The sequence below is a fragment of the Mustelus asterias genome, chromosome 24 (genome assembly GCF_964213995.1).
Source record: "Mustelus asterias chromosome 24, sMusAst1.hap1.1, whole genome shotgun sequence".
NCBI classification, from domain to species: domain Eukaryota; kingdom Metazoa; phylum Chordata; class Chondrichthyes; order Carcharhiniformes; family Triakidae; genus Mustelus; species Mustelus asterias.
This window is the reverse complement of record NC_135824.1, coordinates 32062486-32075108: the sequence shown is the minus strand read 5'-3', so window position 1 is coordinate 32075108 and position 12623 is coordinate 32062486. Positions and strand designations below refer to the sequence as shown.

General features: G+C 46.6%; 1 protein-coding gene across 1 annotated transcript in view; it reads left to right on the top strand.

Annotated features, from left to right (window-relative positions):
- The window catches only part of bnc1 (basonuclin zinc finger protein 1), a 116895-nt gene that overhangs the window by 69829 nt on the left and 34443 nt on the right, over positions 1–12623 (top strand). Inside the window, exon 3 of the mRNA XM_078241029.1 lies at positions 10301–10536. Within this exon, the coding sequence (XP_078097155.1) occupies positions 10301–10536 (236 nt within the window). The remainder of the gene's footprint in view (positions 1–10300; positions 10537–12623) is intronic.

Genomic DNA, 12623 nt, shown 5'->3' with positions numbered 1-12623 from the left:
TGGGGATTGGTAGAATGACACTTATTCACCTTAAGAACCATCATAGAACCCAATTCTCTTCCTTCCGCCCATCCATTCCCTCCAGGCCCTTAGATGCTTTGGATTTTAAACAATCAGTTTAGGGTTCATGTGTGGGGTCTCCCTCTCGGCTAAGATCCTATTGTCCAAGTGATTAGGCTTTGACTCTCATTTTCCAATGCATGTTTACCTAGCCAGGACAGAGAAACCTAATGACACGGACAGAGCGATGATTAATAGTGGGAATGTCACTAGAGAAGAGACACATTGAACATAAGAGTACCAAAGTTATGTTGAAGTTCTATTGCCATTGATGATTTGATTTGATTTGATTTGATTTATTATTGTCATATGTATTAGTACACAGTGAAAAGTATTGTTTCTTGCGCACTATACAGACAAAGCATACTGTACATAGAGAAGGAAAGGAGAGAGTGCAGAATGCAGTGTTACAGTCATAGCTAGGGTGTAGAGAAAGATCAACTTAATGCAAGGTAGGTCCATTCAAAAGTCTGATGGCAGCAGGGAAGAAGTTGCTCTCGAGTCGGTTGGTACATGACCTCAGACTTTTGTATCTTTTTTCCGGTGGAAAGAAGGTGGAAGAGAGAATGTCTGGGGTATGTGGGGTCCTTGATTATGCTGGCTGCTTTTCCGAGGCAGCGGGAAGCGTAGACAGAGTCAATGGATGGGAGGCTGGTTTGAGTGATCGGCTGGGCTACATTCACGACCTTTTGTAGTTTCTTGCGGTCTTGAACAGAGCAGGGGTCATACCAAGCTGTGACACAACCAGAAAGAATGCTTTCTATGGCGCATCTGTAAAAGTTGGTGAGAGTCGTAGCTGACATGCCAAATTTCCTTAGCTTCCTGAGAAAGTAGAGAAATTGGTGGGCTTTCTTCACTGTGGTGTCAGCATGGAGGGACCAGGCCAGGTTGTTGGTGATCTAGGCACCAAGGAACTTGAAGCTTTTGACCCTTTCTACTTCATTCCCGTTGATGTAGACAGGGGCATGCCCTCCACTACATTTCCTGAAGTTGATAACTATCTCCTTCATTTTACTGACATTGAGGGAGAGATTATTGTCATCGTACCAGTTCACCAGATTCTCTCTCTCTTTTTCCTGTACTCCGTCTCATCATTGTTTGAGATCTGACCCACTACTGTGGTGTCATCAGCAAACTTGAAAATCGAGTTGGAGGGGAATTTGGCCACATTGGTGTATAATGAGTATATTAGGGGGCTGAGAACAAGCCTTGTGGGGCACCAGTGTTGAGGATGATCATGGAGTAGGTGTTGTTGCCTATCCTTACTGATTGCTAACTGTGGGTTAGAAAGTTTAGGATCTAGTCGCAGAGGGAGAAGCTGAGCCCCAGGCCATGGAGTTTGGAGATTGGGTTTGTAGGAACAATGGTGTTTAAGGCTGAGCTGTAGTCAATAAATAGGAGTCTGACATAGGTGTCTTTGTTATCTAGGTGTACCAGGAATGAGTGTAGAGCCAGGGTGATGACTAACCTTTCGAAGCACTTCATAATGATGGATGTCAGAGCCACCGGGCGATAGTCATTAAGGCACACTGCCTAGTTATTCTTTGGTATCGGGTGACGGTTGTCTTCTTGAAGTAAATAGGGACCTCAGATTGTTGTAAAGAGAGGTTGAAGATGTCTATGAATACCCATGCCAGCTAGTCTGCGCGGTATCTGAATGCTCATCTGGGTACCCCATCCAGGCCAATCGCTTTCCGTGTGTTGACTTCCAAGAGGGCTGATCTGTCATCTGACCTCGGATACGGGTTTGGACGAGGCTTCCAGAGTGGAAGGTATGCTCTCGCTGACCTCTTGCTCAAAACGGGCATAGAATGCGTTGAGTTCATCAGGGAGAGGTGCATTGGTGCCGGTGATTCGACATGCCTTCATCTTGTAGCCTGTTATGTCTTGCAGACTTTGCCATACGGGGGTCCGTATAGTTCTGGGCACCTCATTAAGTGAAGGATTTCAGAAGCATGAAAATTGGACTGGAACAGTTCACTGTATAACATTAAGCCTACAGATGGCAGTTTACTGGAAAAGCCTAGAAATTTGGGATATTTTTCAGAGTAAGTAGGGAAGTCGGAGAATTTCAAAATTGTGAAAAGTAAATAGTGAGTTATGCTCCAGAAATCTCCGACCTCACCAATGGCTGGGAATCTCCGACCCCACCCATAGCTGGGATTCTCCAACCTCACCCACAGCTGGGATTCTCCGACCTCGCCCGTGGCTGGGATTCTCCGACCTCGCCGGGGACTGGGATTCTCTGACCTCACCCAGGGACTGGGATTCTCCGACCTCGCCCGTGGCTGGGATTCTCCGACCTCGCCCACGGCTGGGATTCTCCGACCTCACCCGTGGCTGGGATTCTCCGACCTCACCCGTGGCTGGGATTCTTCGATCTCGCCCATGACTGGGATTATCTGACCTCGCCCGTGCCTGGGATTCTCCGACCACGCCAGGGGCTTGGATTCTCCGAACTCGCCCTGCGGCTGGGAATAACCGGTCCCGCTGCAGCGAATGGAATTTTGGCTGAGTGCCAAATACGCCATTCTCGCTGGCATCTGGGGGGAGACAGGGCGAAGAAGATCGGAGTATCCCACCCATAGTCAGGTGAAGAGTGGATGAATAGCTTCCCTCTTTTCCTTTTCCTTGTTTGATGGCCATAATGTTTTTATGAAAAGGATGCACATGCCATTTCAGTGAGTGTTTCATTATTGACAGGCCGTTATCATAACATCATCCAGCAGACAGATTTTCTGAAGTTTAATAGAGATGGGGAGGAATTTTGTTGTACTTAAACACACATTCGAAGTTCACACAAGCACACCAGTAGAAAGGAGAAAGAGTCCAGAGAAATCAAAGGGGTTGTACCATAAGACTATAGATAAAGCAGCAGAATTAGGCCATTCGGCCCGTCAAGTCTGCACCACCATTCAATCATGGCTAATAGGTTTTTCAACTCCATTCTCCCACTTTTTCCCCGTAACCTTTGATCTTCTTACCAATCAAGAATCTATCTATATCTGTATTAAACATACTCAATGACCTGGCCTCCACAGCCTTCTGTGGGAATGAATTCCATAGATTCACCACCCTCTGGCTGGCTGAAGAAATTTCTCCTCATCTCGGTTCTAAAGGGTTGCCTCTTTACTCTGAGGCTGTGCCCTTGGATCTTAGTTTCGCCTACGAGTGGAAACATCTTCCTCACATCCACTCTATCCAGATCTTTCAGTATTCTGTAAGTTTCAGTGAGATTCCTCCTTCCCAACGAGTACAGACCTAGAGTCCTCCGATGCTAGTAGTCTGTAGTTTGGTGATTAAGCTGGCTTCACGGTTAATTAGGCAGCCTTGCAACTTCTCTTCAGTTGTCCCAATGCTTCTGATTTAACGTTGTAGATGCTGATTTTGCTGTACTCTTGGAGAGGATAGTGTTGGTTTGAATTATTTTAACAGGCCTCAGTCTACAGCAGGGGTTGGCGGATGCTGATGGTTAGCAACCAGCATTTGAGGCTTTCAAGATGGGTTGGAGAAAGAAAGAGGAAGGAAGAACCCCACTTGGGTTTTCTCTGGGCAGTGCCTCAACTCTTTGCCCTCTTACTGGTGGGCCTGTCACATGACAATCACCCAGTGATTCAAATATGGTCATGACTAGTGTATTCCCCTTTGCGACCTAACATGTCTGGAAATCCTCCTCCCACAGCAAGGATCCTGTTGTTCAAGCGATTGGGTTTAAGACATTCCCATTGTAGCTCCATGAGTGCGTGCCTGGGGTCTCCCATTCCGATAGGATCTTATTGTAAAAGTGATTAGGCTTGATGGTTTGTTTCCACCAGTTGAATACCTTAGCTGAATTGTCTTTATGCTTTGCAAATGGGGATAAGTGGTTCACTCATAATCCCCAAGTCATTGTCCTTGAGGGGTCTTTACAGACATGCTAATTCCATCCCAATGGATTGGAATGTGGAATGGAATATCTATCTTTACCTCTTACCTCAAGTCATTATTGGACACAGAGGACATTTTCATGACGTGAAAGATTGGCTGGATTTTCAATCAGGATTTAGGATCCAAAATTGGAGGCTAGCTCTGGGCCCTGAGCCTGGGTGGTGTGCTTTAGACACGCCCGTCTCAACCTTTAATGCTCCAGCTAATTAAAAGACAGGGAGCTGGTTCAATCATGGTCCAATAAAGGATAATGCCTGGGCTCCAGATGCCACAGTGCTACTGGGAGACCCTCTAGCAATCAGTAATTGGCAGCCCCACCAGCTGAGGTGGGAGCTGCCAATCTCAACATGGAGACTGCCAGGAGTGGCCGGGGATGTGGGGGGGGGGGGTGGTGGCGTGGGGGCGGGGTGCATGTGAGGTGATTTTTGCTGTCTGAAAAAGCCACAGTGCCTGGTTGGGATCCGGGAGGGAAAATCCCTCCAGGGAATGGCCAGTAGACACAGATGCAGCTCAATGTCCATCATGGGCACAGTTGACCTTGTGAATGCAGCCCAATCTATCATGCAAACCAGCCTCCCATCCATTGACTCTATCTACACTTCCCGCTGCCTCGGAAACCGGAGCACCCAGAGTCTCCTGACCTTTCGTTCCACCCCTGTCCTCAGGGCCTTGTTCAAGAAGATGATGAGTTCTTGGTGAGAGTCTAAAGGGGTAGATCATAGAATAGGGAGAGTCCCTCTCCTGATCTTTCATTCCGCCCCTGCTCTCTGCCCACCATCTTGGCCTGGAGGTAGTCTGGGTCACATGGGCTGCTTACATTACCAAGTGAAATTCTGCTCCCTGGTTCCTGCTCCCCTCAAGGAAAACGTCCCAGACTCGGAACGGTGATGGTGGAACAGCATGGAGACCAATCCAGCAAATTGCATGCCCACCCACCCCAAATCGCAACCCCCGACCCATTAAAAATCCTGGATGTTGTTTCCAGAGATTTTAAAATCTGCAGGAAGGGAATGTTTGATTTGATTTATTATTGTCACATGTATTATCATACAGTGAAAAGTATTGCTTCTTGCGCACTATACAGACAAAACATACCGTTCATAGAGAAGAAAATGAGAGAGTGCAGAATGTAGTGTTACAGTCATAGCTAGGGTGTAGAGAAAGATCAACTTAATGCAAGGTAAGTCCATTCTAAAGTCTGACAGCAGCAAGGAAGAAGCTGTTCTTGAGCTGGTTGGTACATGACCGCAGACTTTTGTATCTTTTTCTCGAAGGAAGAAGGTGGAAGAGAGAATGTCCGGGGTGCATGGGATCCTTAATTATGCTGGCTGCTTTGCCGAGGCAGCGGGAAGTGTAGACAGAGTCAATGGATGGGAGTTGGTTTGCGTGATAGATTGGGCTACATTCACAACCTTTTGTAGTTCCTTGCGGCCTTGGGCAGAGCAGGAGCCAGACCAAACTGTGATACAACCAGAGAGAATGCTTTCTATGGGGCATCTGTAAAAATTGGTGAGAGTCGTAGCTGACATGCCAAATTTCCTTAGTCTTCTGAGAAAGTGGATTTGGGATTACCATCGGAAGAATAGACAGGAATGTGAATGAACCTTTCTACACAGAGGCTTATTAGGAGATGGAATGCTTTGCCATTGAGATAGACATTCTGATGCTTTATAGAAGGGAACTGGATAAGGGAATAAAAACAGGTTACATGAAAAAGGCAAGTAAATGGGATCGGCCTGGAATTCAATTATAGACTGGCACTGGGCCCGACCACTTGAATGCTTCCAACCACCACCCCGCCCCTCCCCACCCCCCCCCACCCCCGCACCCACCCACTACCCCCCGTACTCTAAATTCAATGATTACTATGCAGAAAATTAAATTACGTCAACTGGCCTAAGCAAACTTTTACATGAAAACACAACATAGTAGAAAAAAAGGATTTGCGTTGATGTGTTCCAGAAACAGTGAGGGCTGGAGCAAGGTGAACAGACAATGGGAATGGAAAAATGGCAAAAGAAACAGTGACAGTGATTAGATTAGCAAGAAACATGGAAGCAAAGACCCAGGTAAAATAAGTATGTTTATAGAAACAACTCATTAGCAGGTTTCAGCACAGGCATGGTTTCTGAGTGACCTGCTGCACCACTTAACCGGAGGTTCTACAGAGAGTCACACATCTCATGTTGCAGCAGGGTCAGTCGCACTGAAACCTGACAAAGGCAAAATACTGCGGGTGCTGGAATCTGAAACAAATACAGAAAAGGTTGGAAAAACTCAGCAGGTCTGACAGCATCTGTGGAGGGAGAATGGAACCAACGTTTCAAGTCTCGATGACCCTTTGTCAGAGCTCCGACTCTGACCTTCAGAGATTTCAAAGCACATCAGAGACACAATGAACAGAGTCAATCAACTCTTGGATTGTGTTTGAGTGAATGAGATTGCTTCCTGATATTTGAAGTGGCCTCAGTTATTTAACAAGTGCTCCCCAGTAGTAGTCAACAGTGTGTCTGTGTTTGTGCAGGTGCGTGCACCTGCGCGGGGGGTCAAATATTGGAATTCTGATTCGGAGACTTTTCCAGCCAGTTTGGGGCTATTCAAAGATGGCTGACGCGAAAACCATCCCCAGAAACCGGGAACTCTCCCGTGGGCTCATAGGTGGTAGGTGGGCAGATGGTCAAGAAGGCAAATGGAATGTTGGCCTTTATCGCGAGAGGGATGGAGTATAGAAGCAGGGAGGTCATGCTGCAACTGTACAAGGTGCTGGTGAGGCCGCACCTAGAGTACTGTGTACAGTTTTGGTCCCCTTATTTAAGAAAGGATTATTGGCTTTGGAAGGGGTGCAGAGAAGGTTCACTAGGTTGATTCCGGAGATGAGGGGGTTGGCTTATGAGGAGAGATTGAGCAGACTGGGCCTGTACTCTTTGGAGTTTAGAAAGTTGAGGGGAGATCTTATAGAGACATCTAAGATAATGAAGGGGCTAGACAGGGTAGAAACATCGAGATTGTTTCCACTTACAATGGAAACATGAACTAGGGGGCATAGCCTCAAAATACGGGGGAGTCAATTTAGAAATGAGTTGAGGAGGAACTTCTTCTCCCAGAGGGTAGTGAATCTTTGGAATTCTCTGCCCAATGAAGCGGTAGAGGCTACCTCATTAAATGTGTTTAAGTCGCAGATAGATAGATTTTTAGCCATTAAGGGAATTAAGGGTTATGGGGAGCGGGCGGGTAAGTGGAACTGAACCCACTATCAGATCAGCCATGATCTTATTGAATGGCGGAGCAGGCTTGAGGGGCCAGATGGCCTACTCCTGCTTCTGTTTCTTATGTTCTTATAGTCCAGTTGAAGATTATTTTGCTCAATCCTTCATTTTCGTGACCTTCCCAGATGCTTAATTATCATCATTATGAATATCATCATCAGATATCCTTAAGGCTTTGTTCAAGAAGATGATGAGTTCTTGATGAGATTCTAAAAGGGTAGATCATTGAATCCCTACATGCAGAAGGAGGCCATTCGGCCCATTGAGCCTGCACCAATGACAATCCCACCCAGGCCCTATCCCTGTAACCCCACATATTTACCCTCCTAATTCCCTAACATTACGGGGCAATTTAGCATGGCCAATCAACCTAACCTACACATCTTTGGAGCATGGGAGGAAACCGGAGCACCCGGGGGAAACTCACGCAGACATAGGGACAATGTGCAAACTCCACACAGACAGTCACCCGAGACTGGAATTGAACCTGAGTCTCTAGTGCTGTGAGGCAGCCGTGCTAACATATAGATGTGGCAGCCTAAATATTATTTCCTCCAAGCATAGCCAATAGTTTTGAGTGCAGGATGTCATGCATAAGAGTCTATTGTGAAATTATTTGAGGTACCACTTTTAAAGATATGCATAAATATGAATCAGCTACCGAGAACATCCTAGTCTCCTGTAATATATTTAAAAGGGTTGCAGGTTGCTTTCAGAGCTGATCACGTGGTTTGATGGCGATATCATTAGGGTGTTTGCAGAGGCTACTGTTTTACTTTCAGTTTTGTATCCTGCAGTGCAGAGAACATCTCTTTCAATAAAACCTGTTGTGTGTTACTTTGAATCTATGTGTGCAAACCAAGTCTTCCTTTCGGTTAAAACCCACAAACCCAAACATAATTAGAACATTACATCTTCCAGCAGCTGCACTATAAACTTATATATTTCTATACAAAATTTTGAGAGGCATAGACAGGGTGGATAGTCAGAGGCTTTTTCCTAGGGTGGAAGTGTCAAATACAAGGAGGCACAGGTTCAAGGTGAGAGGGAGAAAGTTTAAGGGAGATGTGCGGGGGAAGTTTTTCATGCAGAGAGTGGTGGGTGCCTGGAACGCGCTGCCAGAGGAGGTGGTGGAAGCAGGTACACTAGCAACATTTAAGAGGCATCTGAATGGGTACATGAGTAGGGAGGGAATAGAGGGATAGGGACAGAGTAAGGGCAGAAGGTTTTTTTTTAGTTTAGTTAGGGGGTCATGATGGGCCCGGGCTTGGAGGACTGAAGGGTCTATTCCTATGCTGTACTTTTCTTTGTTCTTTTGTTCTTTCCTTCTGTCTTATGTAGAGTGAAATATGTGGCTGTGTTTAGTCTGCAAGAAAAGTTCTTACTTAATTATCTGATGGACTGATGTAAATGTCAATCCATGGTTGAAGCAATTAATAATTCAAATTATCAATATATTTCCTGTGGTATTTTACATTTTTCAGAATTTGACAAGCTATGATTAATTTTATAGATGATCCCTCCTATTGTGCAGTGGACTCTGCTGATAAATTATTCCGCGTATTTATTCTTTTGCACAACCCAATCCCTTAGAGAATTAGCCTTCACATTTGTCCCTGGTTTCAGTCGGAGTGCAGTTAGATCTCACAAACTTGCATAAGTCATAGAATCCCTACAGTGCAGAAGGAGGCCATTCGGCCCATCGAGTCTGCACCGACCACAATCCCACCCAGGCCCTGTTCCCGTCACCCCACATATTTACCCTGCTAGCCCGCCTGACACTAGGGTCAATTTAGCCTGGCCAATCAACCTAACCCGCACATCTTTGGACTGTGGGAGGAAATCGGAGCACCCGGAGGAAACCCACGCAGACACGGGGAAAACGTGCAAACTCCACACAGACAATCATCCAAGGCCGGAATTGAACCCGGGTCCCTGGCGCTGTGAGGCAGCAGTTCTAACCATTGTGCCACCGTGCGGTTTACTTTGCGTTTAGAATGGTGAGCTATTGAATAGCTTCTTAATACATCGAATTATTGTAGCGAGGCTGGATACTCAACTTGAATCGCTTCTTCATAAATGCCCATAAATGTTTAAAACCCCTTTCAAAGCTGATACAGGGAGATTGAATTTCTGCAGTGGTTTTCCAGAACCTCTGCTGTAACATTAGTGAAGGATCCTTTTATCGGGAATTCTGAGAATGATTGTGATGTGTGGTGTGAGTATTTAGTCACTGAATATCTGCTCAAAGTGAACATTTTTGAATTCCTTTAATATATATGGAAATATTGACTATAGATATAAGGATTTGGCTATTAAAAGCCTTGAAAGTCAAGGCATCAATTCCGGCCTTGGGGGACTGTGTGGGGTTTGCGCATTCTCCCCGTGTCTGCGTGGGTTTCCTCCGGATGCCAGGGTTTCCTCCCACAGTCCAAAAATGTGTAAGTTAGGTGGATTAGCCAAGGGGAAAGTGAGAGGTCACAGGGGCAAGGAAGAGGGCTTGGGTAAGAAACTCTGTCAGAGAGTCAGCGCAGACTTGATGGGCCGAATGGCCTCCTTCTGCACTGTATGGATTTGACGATTGAATATCAGGGCGGCACATTGGCACAGTTGTTAGCACTGCTGCCTCACAGCACCAGGGACCCGGGTTCAATTTTGGCCTTGAGTGACTGTGTGGAGTTTGCACATTCTCCCCGTGTCTGCGTGGGTTTGCTCCGGAGGCTCCAGTTTCCTCCCACAGTCCAAAGATGTGCGGGTTGTGTGGGTTGGCCATGCTAAATTGTCTCATAGTGTCTCGGGATGTGTAGGTTGGGGGAATTAGTGGGGTGAATAGTTGGGGTTATGGGCATAGGGCCTGGGTGGGATGATCTATCAGAGAGTTGGTTCAGACTCAATGGGCCGAATGGCCTCTTTCTGCACTGCAGGGATTTTATGTAGGTTGCTTCATAAAATGATGCTTGGCTGAGCTACACAGTTTAAAGTCCCAGGTGATTTTTTTTCTTTTGATTCTTTTCATGGCGTACCAATATCTGGTTTTCTTCTTGCAGCCCTGGACAAATTGCGAGTGAATCACCTCTACCCACAGAGTCAAGTGGAGCTTGTCCAGTCTAACGTTGTGTTCGACATTAGTAGCCTAATGCTTTACGGTACCCAGGCCATTCCCATCCGCCTCAAAATCCTGCTGGATCGTCTGTTTAGCGTACTCAAGCAAGAAGAAGTACTCCAGATCTTACATTCTCTGGGATGGACACTTCAGGATTACATCCGCGGTTACATTCTGCAGGTAACACAGCACTGAAAGTTACAGAGAGTTGGACCCATTTGAGATACTTCTTCAGTGTGGCGCAGTGGTTAGCGCTGCTGCCTCACAGCACCAGGGACCTGGGTTCGATTCCGGCCTTGGGGGACTGTGTGGAGTCCACGAGTTCTCCCCGTGTCTGCGTGGGTTTCCTCCCACAGTCCGAAAGACATGCTGGTTAGGTGCATTGGCCATGCTAAATTCTCCCTCAGTGTACCCGAACAGGCTAAATTCTCCCTCAGTGTACCCTCAGTGTACCCGGAGTGTGGCGACTCGGGGATTTTCACTGTAACTTCATTGTAGTGTTAACGTAAGCCTACTTGTGACACTAATAAATAAACTTTAAGCTTTAACTTAACTTCCACTCTCGATGCAATTGGCAACGCAAGTGCAAAAAGAATTCATTTTAAAATGTTTCCTCCCCCCACAAGTTTCCAGTCAAACATTTTGGCTGAATGAGCCAGTTAAGTTCGGCAGTGTTTTGCAACACTTTTTTCTCATGATTTTGAGTTAAATGTTGCATAATATTGTGGATTCCTTGAATCACCAACATCAGCTCAATGCAGTACTTGTGCCCTGCCTCAGATCTCAGGTATAACTCCCACCACGTGACCTCTTATGCAGCCGCGGCACAGTGGTTAACATTGCGAGGGACCTGGGTCCGATTCCCCGGCTTGGGTCACTGTCTGTGCGGAGTCTGCACGTTCTCCCTGTGTCTGCATGGGTTTCCTCCGGGTGCTCCGGTTTCCTCCCACAGTCCAAAGATGTGTGGGTTAGGTTGATTGGCTATGATAAATTGACCGTTAGTGTCCTGGGATGTGGAGGTGAGAGGGATTAGCAGAGTAAATGTGTGGGGTTGTGGGGATAGGGCTTGGGGTGGGATTGTTGTCGGTGCAGATTCGATGGGCTGAATGGCCTCCTTCTGCACTGTAGGGATTCTATGGTTTCTATGCTTTCAAAGGCAGCTGAGGGTTATGATGTTTTGGAGAATAAAAATGGAGTAAACTTCAAGGTGAACAACCTATGGCCTTGATGCAGAGCTTCCCTGGTTTTATTGCCCACCCAGATTTACTGAAAAGTAATCTAATGGCAGGGTCTTCCATTGGAATCCCACCCTGCCATGCGTTTGCCTGTGTTTCACAGGCCCACCACACCAGCTCTTTACGTTTCTCTATGAATCACGTGGGTACTGACTCCCGTCATCATAGCAGAAGTGGCATCCTCTTCCAGTGCCGTCAGGAATACCACGCCACTGGTTAAATTCAGCCTCTAGACCTCCCAGAATCCCAGAGGGTGAGTTCTCCTGCTTTGCACTATCTTGGTTTTGTCAGTGGCAACTGAAGTGCAGATGACAGACTGGGAAAGAACCCCTGTTTGTATCCAAGAAGTCCGAGAATTTGGATGTCTGGGGCAGGGAGACATACTTCCACGGTCATTTCCCGTGACGGATTGATACATGTCATTAAATCCTGTAAATGTCCACCCATCAGCAAATGGTGACTGACTGAATCAATACCAGGAGACTCCAACTGCCTGCAAATGCTAACATAGTTTCTCTGTTATAGAAAGTTTTACAGACTGTAAATATTCTTCTTGATGTAACTATTCTGTTAGATGCAGGCACTCACCCAGATACATCTCGGAATTCTCACTCATCACTTCTGTGTCCATAGAAACCCTACGGTGCAGAAGGAGGCCACTTGGCCCATCGAGTCTGCACCGACCACAATCCCACCCAGGTCCTATCCCCATAACCCCACCTATTCACCCTGCCAGTCCCCCTGATGCTAAGGTGCAATTTAGCACAGCCAGTCAACCTAACCCGCACATCTTTGAAGTGTAGGAGGAAACCGGAGCACCCAGAGGAAACCCATGCAGACACGGGGAGAATGTGCAAACTCCGCCCAGACAGTGATCCAAGCCGGGAATTGAACCCGGTTCCCTGGCGCTGTGAGGCAGCAGTGCTAACCACTGTGCCACCCAACGAATAGGGCTTTGAATAGCACTTTGATGTTAATTGTACAAAATAAGAATAAGGTGGGGGGACATTCATTAGACAATTGCTTGAACAC